Consider the following 16163-nt stretch of genomic DNA (forward strand, 5'->3'; position numbering starts at 1 on the left):
TTTTTTTTGTTACCGTTTCCCCTCCTCTCTCCTAATTGCTCCAGACGGAATATCTAGTGCAGAATCTGAGGCTTCGCATTTACCCTCAACCTCCCAAATCAATTCACGGTTTTTGGAAATAGAAGTTCATTCAGAATTTGCTTGGAAATAATTTCCCTGACTTTTCTCTACATCCCGCCGTTCCCCCCCATTCACTGGATCCTTTGAGATCTCCTTCTCAGGTTTTAGAAAGGAAACCTGAAGTAATTCTAAGAATACTCTCTCCTCTTCTTTACTCTAGAGAGCTTCCCCATTTTAACAGCCTTGAGTTGGAATTTATTTTGGGATTAAATGTCCTGCTGCTGGCCGACTCTTCCAAGTCCATCACATGGGAATTCCTCCACTAGAAGCTCTCCAAGTTCCTAAGCAAAGCCAGCGACCCCGTTCTACATCAATTTGTCTTCCCTTGGTAAACTTTTCTTCCTACGTTTATATCTTCCTAATTCACCCTTCAAGTGTGGTTATATTTAGGGTCACAAAGCTCATGTCAAGCTCTTCACCGCTAAAGCCTAGTAATTAGAAGAGTTGTGTGAGGGATCTTTCATATCCTAATCTTATTGTTAGTATTGGAATTTATTGTTGGAACAATCCATGTATGCAATGTTGGATTACGATGGCTATCTTTTGAACTTAACTTATATGCATGTGAATTAACCTAAGCTAAGTATCACTTAATATTTATCTTATCGTTCAATTCCGCATAAGATCTTACTTATTATGGCCTCTAAATCTAAGCATGCAAACGTCATTAAGCAAATCATTTTTGCATGGGATTGTATCACATCATCTTGGTATCAGAGCATGGCTAGCATGCTTGACTTGTGCTAGATGCATCCTAGGAGTCTACTTTAGCTTACCTTTAGTCGTTTGCATGCATAACATCATCTAGGTAGTTTTATTTACTGTTTTGCTTTGACTGTCCAGTAATTTCTGCAGTAATTTCTTTGTTCTACATAAGCATTGTTCCCTATTTAAGTGCTGCCTTCAACATCATAACCTCCATATTAGTTTAGACCACTTAGACATCTAACTCAGGTTGCTGTCCACTTAATTCCTGCGCCAATTAGTAACCATTTGGGCTAGATTTAGGAATCATTCACTTGCTGTCCACACTCTACCGTCCACCCAAATTGCTTACATAACGTCGTCCATCATTCTAGTTTGCTGTCCTGTTTTCCCAACTGCTGTAGTTTGCTGTCCACACAAAATTCTGCATTGTTTGGTAGCTCTAACCTTTGATTTAGGTGCTGCCCAAGCCTTAGCAACCTCCGTAAACACCGGGTGACTTAAACCCTTATTGTAGCTTGCTGTCCAGTATTCTCCTGCACCTTATAGCAAGTCGAAATGGTGTTTTCTCTTTGAGGAGAGTGGTACCTTGCACCCAATTGTCATTAGGTTTCACTTGACACTTACCCATGGACCCGATAAGACTCCAAAATAGTTTAGATGACATCGTTAACCTAGTGAGCAATATGACTAGAATTATGACGGAGAAACCCGTTGACTATCCCCACTCTAATTACAGGCCCCACTCAGCTTATCACCCGAGACCTGAGCCTAGGCCTCCACAACCTCACTTAGAGTCACCTTATCGTCTGTCTGCCTTTGATGGTTCTTTGGACCCTCACTATTTTAGGGAATGAGTTAAACATCTAGAGGACTATTTTGAATTATGTCATATCCCTGAGTCCCACCAAGTTAGCATCGCTAAGTCTCACCTTAAAGGTCGAGCTCTTCAATTTTGGATGAAATTGGAAGATCATAAAGAGTCTCGCGGCGAGTACCTTACTTGGAAAGACATGAGACGAGAACTTAATTTGAAATATCGACCATCTACTAGTGACTGTCATCTAGAGCATCACCCTACCTCTTTTGTTGGGACAACCCGTGGACCTTACTGTGATCAAGACCACCCACCCATTAGTAACATCCGGGTTGCTGCCCCACCCTTTAGGTCTTCACTTAACCTAAATGGCCGACCCTCTACTGGGTCTTCTATTAGACAAATCTCTTATGACTCCCCACGTGGACTAACTTCTGGCCAGCTCAGTCAATCTTTAGCCTCCCCAGTCTTTGACCCTATAAGTGTTATTTTAATAAAGGATTGCAGTAAAAAGAAGAAATCTACTGAACCTGAATACATCCATTTCGTGGATACTATCGATAACGATGACTTCTTTGAGGGTGAAACTGATGTGATTGATTTAAACCCCCTGCCTGACCTGAACCCTGATTTAGGAGATCTAGAACCTCTAAACCTAGATACCTTAGCCCATCCATATCCTAGTCTCCTCGAGGACAACTCCTTGGATAAAGTCTGCCTGGTCGATAGTAATATGATCTCGAAAGAAGCCAATCTGGCCGGGAACACAATAAATTTAAATTCGGAAGATCCTGATTTAGTTGTATCACCTACTGAGTCGACTTTGGGTAATTGTGATGATAATAATATCGAGTCGGAAGTGGTTCAACTACCTGATTTAACTCACGATTTAATTAACCCAGAACCCAGCTATCCTGATTCTATTGAAAATAGTACTATTAGTTCGGAAGATAATGATTTGATTCTGAAAGCCTTTAATCCCTGATTTTAACAATGATCACCTTGTTGCATTAGAGTCTAATTTTAGAGCCGCTCATTTAGATTTATATTTAGCGGAGTGTGTCATTCCTGATTCATTCATTTTGCCCGTTATAGCCTCGTCCTACCACGAGAAGGACCACTTCTATCCTAGTTGGATGAATTTGTTCGATTACACTACCCCCACTAGGAGACTGCTGTCGACCCTAACTGAAACTACCTATAGAAGTGCCCTGGTAGCTAAGAGTGTTTTCATTTCGCCCCCTACCCCAGTTCCCTTAGACCGAACACTTTAAAACCACTCTTTTTGGGACATGCCCACTTTTCTAGCTATGTGTTCATGTGTGTTTCGTAGTCTGTTGTCTTCCAAAGTTTTTTTTGTTTGAAATTTGTATGTGAAGCCATATGTCATTCATCTTGCATATCAAGTCTCTTGCACTACCTCATGTTCATCTCGTTGAGTCTTGAGTTTTAGACATGAATTCACATGTCGCATTTACATTACATCTGTATGACTTTCTTAAGAAAATTGCATGCCTAACTGAATAGAGCAATAATAAGTATAAACTTTATGCTGATTGATGCCTGATTCTAAACGACAATTTAAATCTATTAAAGTTGGTAACTCAGTAATGGTGCGGATTCGTTCGGGAAATTACATGCTAGAAGTGCATATCATTTAGAATAGTCAATAAAATCAATAACAACGCTTGCGTGGTGGATCTGCTTGCAGCATTAAACAGTTATTCCTTTTCTAACATAAAAGATTTAGTAGACTTTGAAAGTCTGGAGTTAAACCCCCAAATCCAATTAAAATTAAGCCTTGTGTGACCCCACCTTGTGAGAACCCCAAACCCTACCTCCACTAAATTATTCCCAAAATTCCTATAGCGGAGAAGGTTGACATGATTCCTAGTTATGATATTATTTCCACAAAAGAGGGTGGACGAAGAAGATACTTGACTAGGTGAAGAGGTGAACCAAAGTCAGAGGATACGTGGTCAGAGTGTGAGGAGCTACAACAGATAAACCCAGATGCACGAGGAGTTTTCGAGGAGTCGAGTTTTTCTCCCACCTGGGGAGAATGATGAGGACATCGAAGATCAACGGCTACGATCGTGTCTATTTATTTTGATGTATTTGTTATTTGTACTTTTCCATTTCTACCCTCACTTGAGAGCTTTGTTTTATGTTTTCCCTAGGGGCAATTGTGTCTTTTTATTTTCCTTCATGTATTTGACTATTTAAGCCCTCCCCTTCCTCTTGGAAAGGGATGATGATTATTATGAAATTCTTCTCTTTGTGTTCTCTTTGCGAGTTCATAGTTTCTTGATCTCTTGGTGAGTTCAATTCTTTTAGATCTCTGTGTGACTTCTAAGGTGAGGGCAAAAGCAATACCCGCCAGTCGTCGGAAGCGTCCTCGACTTGTGGTTTATTTTTATCTTATTGTTTTCTTCTCCAAATCTCATTTTCCTCCTCCTCCCCACGCCAAGCCCTACCCGAGATCCCATCATCCACCATGTTACCCATTAGCTTCCTCCACCACAACCCAAGCTCCATCAAGAAATCCCAAAACCCGATGGCAAGCCCCTCTTCCTCCTTTGGCCGCCGGCCACCACATTGCTCCCGGCCATGATGAAGATGTCAATCATCATAATGGCTCCTTGATTGTGGCCTAGCAATAAATAAAGGAGTTACCGATTTTGAATTTCAAATTTGAAATTCAAACTTTCTATATTTGCAAAATTCCTAAAAAGGAAAGCTTTTGAATTGATCCAATCCCAATTTCATGACATGTGGTATTATTAATTTTTCATCCTAGGTGGCATCGACTCAATTGGAAAGCGCTTAATCCCTCCCGAATCTCCCTCTCCCCTCTCACCATGCCGCCGGCCCCCATGAGAGATTTCCCCCCATTGATTGCTCCTTTAATGACCCATCCTATTTGAAATTGAAATTAATTTCAAATAATTTTTCTATCCTAAAATTTCAAATTCTGAAATTTATTTCAGGATTGTGAATTAATTCCCTCCTCTCCCCTCTCTAAGCCGCCGGCCTTGCTTGAGATTAATTCCATTAAATGCCACTTTATGGCGTTGATCACATGAGTTGAGGTTCAAAATTCAAAACCTAACTCCAAAAACTTGCAGTAAATTGCTGTCCAGCAATTTTTCAAGTAGAAGCTGCTGTACGGGAAGCTCCAATCAGCCATAGTGCTGACAGGTTTTGCTCTTGTCTGCTGACCAGCATTCCACGCATCGTCCCGGAGAGCTTTGCAACCCTGTTTTTTGGTCCAGCATATTGGTGAAGTCCTGAGTGCCGTCTACTACCCAAGGGTTGTCAAAGTACTGTCCCAAACGGCCAGAAAATTCGTGGTGCTTTCCATCCCTCCCCAAACCCTCAAATAACCACGTCGGAGCTCCGCATTTGTCTTCCCTTGGTAAACTTTTCTTCCTACGTTTATATCTTCCTAATTCACCCTTCAAGTGTGGTTATATTTAGAGTCACAAAGCTCATGTCAAGCTCTTCACCGCTAAATACTAGTAATTAGAAGAATTGTGTGAGGGATCTTTCATATCATAATCTTATTGTTAGTATTGTAATTTATTGTTAAAACAATCCATGTATGCAATGATGGATTACGATGGCTATCTTTTGAACTTAACTTATATGCATGTGAATTAACCTAAGCTAAGTACCACTTAATATTTATCTTATCGTTCAATTCCGCATAAGATCTTACTTATTATGGCCTCTAAATCTAAGCGTGCAAACGTCATTAAGCAAATCATTTTTGCATGGGATTGTATCACATCACCGGTGGCATGGAGAGAAGAGGGGAGAGAGCTTTGTGTAGAAAACTGAAATAAATTTCAGTTTTAATTGAGATGGGAGGGAAGTTTAATTGAAATCAATTTCAGATTTCAAAAATAGAGGGGGTGCATTGATGGCAATCAATGGGGAGCCCAAAGAGGGGGCCGGCGGCTTCAAGTGGGGAGAGTTAAATAGGGAAAGGGGGAGAGAGGTTTCCAAACACGAATGATGACTAGGAAAGTTAATTGTTTAAATCCAATTCGATTTTAATTGTGAAATCGAATTCATTCAATACTTTCATTAATTGGAATTTTCCAAATTTGGAAAGAATTTGAATTTTGAAATTCAAATTCCAAAGAAGGCTAGGGAAGAGAGGCGTGGGGGGAGTGGTGGAGAGGGGAGAGGCCGATGGCAAGGTGGCCGGCCGGTGGAGCTAGGGTGGCCGACGGGTTGGGGCTGTAAGGGTGGTGGCAACAGTGGAGGGTTCGGCTTCTTCCAACTCTTGGGCTTGGCTTGTGGTAGCTTATGGAGGAGGAAAAGAACTCGGATTGTAGTCTTTGATGAATTACCTAGAGAACTCACAAAGATATCTCAAGCAAAGAAAAAATCACTAATAGATATGACAAGAACTCACAAAGAGAACATAAGAGTAAGAAATTTTCATTCATCAATAATTCCTCATACAAGATACAAGAGCCATATATATAGGCTCCACATGACAAACAAGTACATAAGTCTAATATGCCCCTTGGGCTACAAAAGCAAACAAATACCCATAAGGGTAAAAATGGAAAAAACTGAAAATAAATGCATAATACATAAAATGCAAATACAAATAATCATCAGTAGTAAACGCTCTCCATCATGGTCGTCGATCTCCAATTTCACCTCTGATAAACGCGCCGGAATCTCCTGTCGATGTCCCCATCATAATCCAATCTCAATAGGAGCGATGTGTGGTTCAAGATTCCATCTAGATTTAAGCTAAAGGTATTTCAATTATTTTTTAATCTCTAGAAAGAGAGAGACATTCATACAAAGAGAAAGAGAGAGAGACACACTCATACATATGAAGTTCATATTTACAAATGCATAAATACATACATTCCTTTATTTAAATCCAATGTATACATAAATATACATGTATATGCATTGATTCATTCATGCTTATCTATTTTGATATGATATTGAGCTAGCTCAATCTGATCAAGGCTCCGCTCAAGATAAGTTTGATCTCATTTGAGCTTACACTTGTTAGCTCGTTGGCTTTGATTCTAGCAAAAAATCAATCCGATTTTTCAACAATCTGTGTGCGCCATTAAAAGCCATATTTTTTAGCATGTTACTGAACTGAGGCTGCAAAAATAGGTGGGAGGACCTATTAGGCTCTTAGTTTTGTTGCTTTGATTCTCTGTGTGTTTCTCTATGTAGACATAGAGTTACATTGTTAGATAAATGTATGGTTAGACTAGTATCCTTTGGAAGGATGAGAGCTCCTTATCTTCACAGAGCACTCATCCATATCATTGATCGCTGAGATTTAAAATAAATTTTGGATATGACATTGAGAATTGAAAAAGGAGGTTGATTTACTTAAATCTCAAACATTCAAAGATATCGATAAATGATCTAAGTCAATATAATGTGAGGATAAGTGCACCTATTTTTTTAGATCGATGTAATTCTCTCTATTTTGTTCGTCCTCTCTTTCTCCACTTACACAAACACATGTACATGCAACATATCAATAATAGTAAAAAAATAAGGTGCTATATGTTGAGAATACAAATACATGCTATTAATAACATTTTTGGTCAGACGAACACAACGGCATTAGCATGCACTTCCTGCACATGGTGGAAATGAAGATGGAAGGTCTGCTTCCACAGATTGGCGACTTGGTGTGGAATTCTATGGGAGGTATATAATGGCAGGCTTATCTTGAATGTTTCCTATAACAGATTGATGACATGGGGTCCATGACCTAGCCATGCCAGGAGAATTTTTATATTTCAAATTTATTATAATAATTTCCTTCCTGAGGAAGTTGAAAAGTTTTATAAATTATCATAGGCATCGGTTTTATATAAATACCCTTGTGACGAATAAAAAATCAATCTTTTTCATCACTTATCTTTTTCTATATAATATCATAGCAATGTTAGGCTTCTCTTTTCAACATTTGTATTTTCTCCTTTGTTCTTATTCTTCTCATCATGTCTATTTTTTTCTTCCTTTTCAAAGAGTTGACCATCATGAATGGTGAAAACCGAACTAATTCTATCGAAGGAGAATTCCAATGACTACATACTTCACATCTTTTGAATAAAAGAAACGGTCTAAATTGGTCTCAAATTGTGAAGATCTTTATGAAACAACAAAAAAAATCATTATCTTGTTAATCTTTCTATGGATCTAAAAGATCTAAAGTTTGCACTTTAGGATGAAGCAGATGTTATGATTATGCAATGGTTGTAGAACATTGTGATGTCTAAAATCAGTGGACCATACATGTTCCTAAAAATCATAACATTCATTTGAAGAGCTATCTAACAAACTTACTCAAAAAGTAAAGATATTACTCTTTAGATTAAGATGTTCTCAACAACCTAGCAAGGTAACCTCTTTGTCATAATATATTTCAATGTAATGATGGGCTATTCGGTAGAACTAGATTACTTTTAAGATCTCATGATAAATGTTGTGATGTTGATGCTTGCAGTTCTAAAACAATATGTAGAAAGATAAAATAATTGCACTCCTTAAAAAACTTTTTGGGTCATATTCTCTTGCTTGAAATAGTACAAATTCTAACTCATGTTTATTTTAATAAATCAAATAATTGCCCTAAAAATCTGCATACCAGATTTAGGAGTCATTTATTGTATGACAAACCTTGCAAATATTTTTCAAACCTTCAAATCTTTTCTCAACAATAGGAAAATAAAGTTAAATGATGGCTTCTTAAACATTATTGCAAGTCAAAGGAACGTTCCTATTTCCTCTACATTTGCTCTCAGCAATATGCTATATGTTGCTAATTTTACAATAGATCTTTTGTTCATTCATAAAATCACTAAAGATGACAACTACAATGTAATATTTTTTTACTAGCGATTGTTTACTTTAGGATTTTATTATGGGGAAGATGATTGGATAATCTAGATAAAAGTATTGGTTATACCTATTTGAAAATAATAATCACTTATCTTACTCCATCTCTATTCTAAATAAAGATATGAAGTATGGGTGCACTTATTTAGATTCTATTTGGTTTGTTTCTCTCTTTTCCTTTGCAAAAAAGTTTCTAAAACAACTTTGGAACCTCAGTAAACACCAAACCATGTTGGTTATTTACTAGCAATTTCAAAATTGATGTAGGATCACAATGTAGCTCACCTGAACTCTTTGCAGGAATTATTTAAAGCACTTTAACTAAGCAGACATGCTTTGATTCACCGTTGTAGCCAAAGCAAACTGTTCACTCCCAAGTTGCAATTGGAAGCAACTACATATTGTCTTATCTGTTTTGTTAAAGCCTGTAGATGCTTATTGGTAAGCTGTATTTAGTTTTTTTATTTGTTTTTTTGTTGCCATTTTCACCTTGGTTTGTTTTCATTTCCATTTATTTCTTCTTATATTAATTATGTTATCAAGCTAAACTTTATTAATTAAAAAGGGCTTGCCATAATATATAATTGTCTGTTGATAATGAAGGGGAGTAAAGGGCCTAGCTAATAAATGGTTATAGCTGAGAAAATATGGATTTATGTCTAACTTAGCAATGATATATAAATATTTAAGATCATTTATATATGGTGAAGGTTGGGGGTGTCAATTTGGGTTGACGGGCCCGATTTGGGTATGACTCAAAGTTAATATGCCCTGAGTTTGTTTGAATTGAACCCTATTTATTATATAGGTCAAAATATTTGACTCGAACATGTCTTTTGACCCAAACCTAATTTGCCTAATCCTTTTATGGTATGAATTATGCAAAAATTTGGATCAAAATGTTAGGTGGCGCTTGTTGGTAGAGATTAGCTAAATTAATAGGAACTTGAGTATTCTAATGATCTATGGATCAATATGGAATGGAATAGAAAAGCTAACTTATCATGAGATTTTCTTTAATATTTTTTAATTATATATAAGCATATATGCACGCTAAATAGTTAAAGTAAGAACTTGCTTGATTTACCATATTTTCTCATTTAATTAACTATGTTATTTCACAAATGGATTCGGCTTAGTCATTGAGGAAGAGCCGGGGTAAAGTCAAGCTCGTGTTACCTTTGATGTTGCCGTGGTTGCACCCTAGTTCCTATTGTAATAGGAGATTGGGGAAGAGTTGAAGTCGGCGATTAGAGATTTTCAAAGAGTCAAGAGAGGATGAGGAAAGAAATTGCGAAATGAAATTAGGGCTTTGCGAATTGCGTGAATTTCTGTGCATAGTGGGTGACTTACAATTAAAAATTAGGGAGAGTCGAGTGTCGACAAGTCACTTGCAGATGTGGGTTAATTTCAAGTTGATTTTGAATTTTCGGGTCAACTTAAACCCAACTTGAATATTAATTAGGTCCACTTCTTAGATTTGAATCGGGCCTGAATATTAATTGGGTCAATTTGAACATAAATATTTTGAGTCACATTCATGTTTTGTTATCATGTTGGGTCATTGATTGAAACTCCTAGTGAAGGTACAATAGTATATCATGTATTAAGAAGAACCCAAATAGATTGATGATATATAAATATAGATATGATGGTACTGTAGATTTGAAAGCAAATTAATTGGATAATCCCTCATTAAAAAAATATATATGAACAAAGAATATTATATTGAAACTAATTTGGATGTTAGAAGAACTACAAATGGGCTGCAATTTGCAGCAATCACTGATTAAATTGATACATGATTGATTGGGTTTAGGTTTTTTTTTCCAGTGTTTAATTATAAGCTAAATTATTTTTTTGGATAATTATTAGGATAGTTTGGGTAGGAAACATTTGAATTTAAATTCAAACTTATCTAGTTATCCCTATTTCTATATGGGAATTTGCTTTGTAATAAATTATCGATTTCATAAAGAAAATTATGCCTTGATTTTCTGACTTCTTCCACCCTTTTCTTTGAGTTTGCCATTTCTCTTTCCCTTTCCTTTCTTCTCTCTTTGTCTATCTTCCTTCTCTATTTTTCCCATTTTACTCAACATGAGTTTGGTATTACGATCTCACCAATTTGGTCTTGGCCTTACCCACCATGCATCTATAGTGACTTATTGCTGGCACAAGCTATTATTGCACAAACGATCATTTGTGCATTTAGTCCCTTGTTTGTTCAATCAACTCCATTTTTTTTTTTTTTGCTTTGTGCTCGACATCACATCATATCTATATGGAAATTTCAGTGCTTGATTGCACTCTACTATGAAATTCAATTTTTTTATTTTGCTAATCACCTACAATGCATCTTTTGTTGACTGTAGCAACATCGGCCAGCTTGCTGCTAGCTCAGCCTTCCTCAATCAATGCAAGCTGCATGCTATTCAATCGAAGCACATCACCCCTTTGCATTAGATCCTTACTCCAATAACACTCAAATTCGATGAGTTGGCTTTTCACATGTACATGATCCATCCGCCGTGCTGTTAGCAACATTCTTCGATCTCTCTATTACCCTGACATAATATTTTGATTTAACTTATATGGATTATTTTGGAGATTTGCTTCATGATCTTCAACACATTGATCTAAAGAAGAGATAATCAGAATCAGATAATCTATTTCCTTATTTTTGTATAACATAAGGACCATTCTCTTATGGTATGCATAATAGTCATGCTGTGGAAATAAATATTAGTGTTCCAAAAAGAACTAGATGCTCAATTTTCCAATCCTTAAAGAACAAACATAGTATCCACTCCTTTTGATTAATGATGGTGCCAATATTTCTCACTTAATTCAATTCAGTAAGTTGCAGGAAAATTTCCAGGTGTTGAGAGATTTCTTTTTGAGTCTTACTAGTGTTTTAGGGGAATTATGATAAGATTTCTCTAACATCGGTGATTTTGGTATTGCTCACCTTTGTCACTCTACATCGGGATGGATTACCCCTTTGTCTCTCTATCTTGTAATGGACTTCTCATTCGAGTTCTCGGATAAATGTTGCAAAATGTTAGTATGGTTGCTGACTCTTTGTATTTTTCCAACAACATTACAATTTTTTGGAGTAGAGTTTTCTCAAACTCCGGATGAATTGATGCAAAGTAGATTTGGTTTGCCACAATATTTATTTTATGTAAAATTATGCATTTGGATAATTTTTCCGAGAGATTTGGATTTAAAATTGATCTGAGCTGGTTTATCTATTTTTATGATTATGGGAGCTTTGTAATAAATTATTGATTGTATGTTTAAAATTCCGGACTTCTTTTTGAGTTTCCTTTGCTTTCTCTCTCTCTCTCTTCTTTTTATCTATTTCCTATTCTTCCCTACATAAAGCTTGAAAGCATAAATAATCATTCCAAAAATAGGTAGAAAAAATATTTTTTTTCTCTCCTACCCACCCTCTCTCATCTCTCTAACCTGCACATTTTTTTAGGTTTTTGTCCTGCAACGCCAACTACTCATTTTTTCTTCAGGAGGATCGCTAGCTGAACAGCCTCCTTTGAACGCTCCTATGAGTTCCCATTTAGATTATAGTGCGAAAACTGCTTATTTGGATGCATTTGCTCCAAAACCTGGCAGTGAAATAAACTCAGGTTGGCCGCTATATGCCATTTGTTTTGTATGAATAATTTAGTGAGATTTTATTTAAGTGCCATAATCATGATAATCATATTACGTGATTCATTTTTAATGTCATGCTGTATCTTTTACTGATAGTAAATGGTGGTTTTCTGAATGTGCAGAGAATGCACTGCCTTGCAGAATAGCATTTGAGAGAGGTAAAGAAAGGCACTTCAGCTTTTTAGCTATTTCGAAGGGAGAATCTGGCTGGATTGTTCTCTTAGAAGAATTACCGCTCAACCAACAACGTGGGTTAGTTCGTGTATCCGCGCCTTTGGCTGGTTCAGATGTATGCATTTTTGGACTCGGATCTCTTTTTGTGCTTTCGCTCGTTTGCTAATTTCTTCGTGGGGTTTATTTCTGGACGATGATTTCTTTGTTCAAGTGGTTTAGAAATGAGGTTTACAAATAATCTTATATTTTGGACCATCAGATGACATTTTTTTTTAAGTTTGGAAAAATTCATATTTTAGTAATTATTCTTGTAACATATATTGGTAGTATATATGAGTAAATAGTTCAAAATGTTGCCTAGATTTTTTTAGGTGCGCTCACTTTACTTATAAATTTTGTAGGTGTTCAATTTAGTCCCTTAATGGATTAGATGCAAAAGAGGGCAAATTATATAAGAAAAAGTTAGCCCAACAAAGAGATAGGAGTAGTAAGGATTTAGTTCAAGTGAAGTGTATTAAGGATGAAGATCAAAAAATATTTTTTTGTAGAAGAGAATATTCAACAAAGGTGAATGAGATATTTTGCTAAACTTTTCAATGAAGATTATGAGAATATGATTGCCTTTAGTGATCTTAGCACCCTAAATGAAAGTAAAGATTTCTGTTTTTATCAACGTATTAGTAAAACCAAAGTTAGAGAGACTTTAAAGAAAATGAATTATGGAAAATTTGTTGGACTTGATGATATTCCAACAGAGGTGTGAAAATGCTTAGGAGATGAAGGAATTTCTTGGCTTACTAAAATTTTAATGTTATTTAACTATTTTGAAAACTAAAAAGATGTCAGTTGAGTGGAGAATGAGTGTGCTGATTCATATTTTTTAGAATAAAGGTTATGCACAAGATTTTGCAAATTATAAGGAATTAAGTTGATGTCCTAAGCTTTAAAATTATGGGAGAGAGTTGTGGAGCATAGGTTGCGATGTGATACTAATGTTTCTCAAAATCAATTTGGATTCATATCGGGTAGGTCTACTATGAAAGTTGTACATTTATTGAGAAGTTTGATGGAAAAGTATTGAGAGAATAAGGAGGATCTACATATGATATTTATTGTATTAGAGAAAGCATCATATGATTAAGTTCTAAGAGAAGTGCTATGGAGAGTTCTAGAAAAGAAATGGGTTAATATTGCTTATATTCAAGTAATTAAGGATATATATGCAAGAGCTATTACTTGTGTTCAAGCACCATGTGGTTTAACCAAGTTTTTCCCTATTTCAGTTGGATTACATCAAGGATCAATCTCAAGCCCATATCTTTTTGCTTTAGTCATGGATGTTCTCACTAGACATTTGCAAGAGGTTGTACCGTGGTGTTAATTTTTTGCTAATGATATTCTTCTTGTTGATAAGACTAGAGAGGGAGTTGAAGGGAAACTTGAATTATGGAGGTCAACATTAGAGTCTAAAAGTTTTTGTTTGAGTAGATCTAAATCCGAATATATGGAGTGTAATTTTAGTAATAATAGATCTAGCGGGGGAATTGTGATTTTGGGCGATCAAGTCATTAGTAAGAGTACACATTTTAGATATCTTAGTTCTATTCTTCAGAGTGATGATGAAATAGATGGGGTTATTATTAATATAATTCAAGTTGGATGGTTGAAGTGGAGGCTTTTTATGTGATAGAAAAGTCGCCCTCAAACTTAAGGAAAATTTTTGTAAGATAGTGGTGAGACCTGTAATGTTTTATGGTGCAGAATGTTGGTCATTAACAGAGAAGCATAATATTAGGTTAAGTGTTACAGAGATGATGATGCTCAGGTGGATGAGTGGTTTTACTCTTAGAGATTGGATACGAGCATATACGTGAAAAGGTTGAAGTAGCCCCATTGAAAGATAAGATTATAGAGAGTCGCCTTAGATTGTTTGGTCATATAAAATGGAGGCCTCCCGATGACCTGCTTAGGAGAGTAGATGTATTAGATTTGGCTTATGTTAAGAAAGGTAGAGGTAGACATGCAAAGTCTTGGGTAGAAAATATTAGAATTGATATTTCTTTATTAGATTTAAATGAGAATTTGACCCTTAACAAGGCACAATGGTGAAAAAAGATTCATGTGGCCACCCCCACATAGTGGAATAAAGGCTTGATAATGTTGTTGTTGTTCAATTTAGTCCCTTAATTCTCCAAATTTTAACCAAATTAGTTCTACTATCAAGTTTCCTGTTTCTTTCGATAGAAATTGGAGGAAAACTTCATACGGGGCATTTGGGACTTTTGAGAGCCAATTTCACTAATCAATATCAGCTCAAGCTAATGAGGTGGATTTGAAAGTCTAAAAACTTCTCATGGTAAGTTTTCCTGCACCAGTTTCATTCTAAAGAAATGGAAGAGTTGATGATCGGATCAAATTAATTCAAATTTGATGAGTTGAGGGTCCAAATTAAATCCTTAACTAATTTTAAGTTTAAAATAACACACCTAATGATCATTTTCACTATCTTTCGAAATTCTTGTCACGTTTTGAGATTACTAACTTTGCAATAGACTAAGTTGGCTAAAGATACATATAAGCAGTCCATCTCACTTTCTTCTGCATCTTCATGTTACACGTTTCATGAACATTTTCCTAATTATACTTGAAGCCATATTATTCTTCTCAGTTACTACTAAAACAGAATCATTTTCTTTGATTCTCTGCTATAAGCAATTCTTGGGAAACATATTATTGTCCTAACATAAACTATTATCCAACTTCTCCATCAGCCAAGAATTGATGAAAAACATCCAAAGTGGCTCCATTTGCGCATCCGTCCGTCCAATCTTCCATTTCTAGATTCGAAGAATGATCCCTTAGGACGGTCGAAAACCAAAGTTCTGGTTGACGGTAGATGGACTTTAGCCTTCAGGGATGATCAGGCCTGCAAATTAGCAGAGTCAATGGTGATTAAAGAAATGCATCTGTTACAAAACCAAGTCAAGGAAATATTAAAGCCTTTACTTGAAGATCAAATGATGCGCATTTCATCGAATCCTTCGCACAAATCCTCCGATGAACTCCTCGAAGAACAGCCATTAAACACAGGGTGATCATTATTTTTTTTGCAGATGTGACGGCAAATTCTTAAGTGTTTGGCTGCACAGAATAAACGGCTTAATCCACAAAGTGCTTTTGCCAAATTGGTGGGTCTTTTCTCGCCAGCAGGTTGCTACTCAATACAGTTGAGTTTGAGCTGTTTTGAGTTGGCTGCTGCTGCTGCTTTAAGGTCCATTCTTTGTATATTATTAGTCTTCAAGTTAAAGTTTCAGTCGCACTCGATGCTTTAATGTATAATTGTTCCAAGCTTCATTTTTTAACAGAGCCATGGGGCCAAATTTGATTTGTATATATTCTGATATAGAAATATAATTTTGGGTGATGCAGATCAGACTAGTAGATGGTCACAATGGCTATTCTTGTAAGAACAGCTTCCAGTTAATCATAAAATGTAGCACAATAAATCTTTCTTCTCACTCTCTCTCTTTATAGGTCTAAACAAGCTTTCAGCATGTTATTATGTATCAGAAATTTCTTTGAATCTAAATTTTTTATACTAAAAATTTGTTTTAGAAAGCAATACGAAAGTTGTTTCAAATGAAGCTTAAGAAGTCTTTTTACTGATTCTTAAAACAGCTTTTTAGTATAAAAATTAATATTTTTATACTTGAAAGTTGTTTTAAGAATCAATAAGAAAGTCTTCACAAACGAGGCTTTGTTT

General features: G+C 36.0%; 1 protein-coding gene across 1 annotated transcript in view; it reads left to right on the top strand.

Moving 5' to 3' along the window:
* The window catches only part of LOC110113151 (protein TRANSPARENT TESTA 9-like), a 28846-nt gene extending 12928 nt beyond the window's left edge, over positions 1 to 15918 (top strand). The window contains exons 5-7 of the mRNA XM_028701083.1: positions 12039 to 12198; positions 12349 to 12515; positions 15172 to 15918. Coding sequence (XP_028556916.1) covers positions 12039 to 12198; positions 12349 to 12515; positions 15172 to 15495 — 651 coding nt within the window. The 3' untranslated portion in view covers positions 15496 to 15918. The remainder of the gene's footprint in view (positions 1 to 12038; positions 12199 to 12348; positions 12516 to 15171) is intronic.
* The last annotated feature ends 245 nt before the right edge of the window (positions 15919 to 16163 follow it).

Source organism: Dendrobium catenatum, unplaced genomic scaffold (genome assembly GCF_001605985.2).
Source record: "Dendrobium catenatum unplaced genomic scaffold, ASM160598v2 fragScaff_scaffold_1638, whole genome shotgun sequence".
Classification (NCBI taxonomy): domain Eukaryota; kingdom Viridiplantae; phylum Streptophyta; class Magnoliopsida; order Asparagales; family Orchidaceae; genus Dendrobium; species Dendrobium catenatum.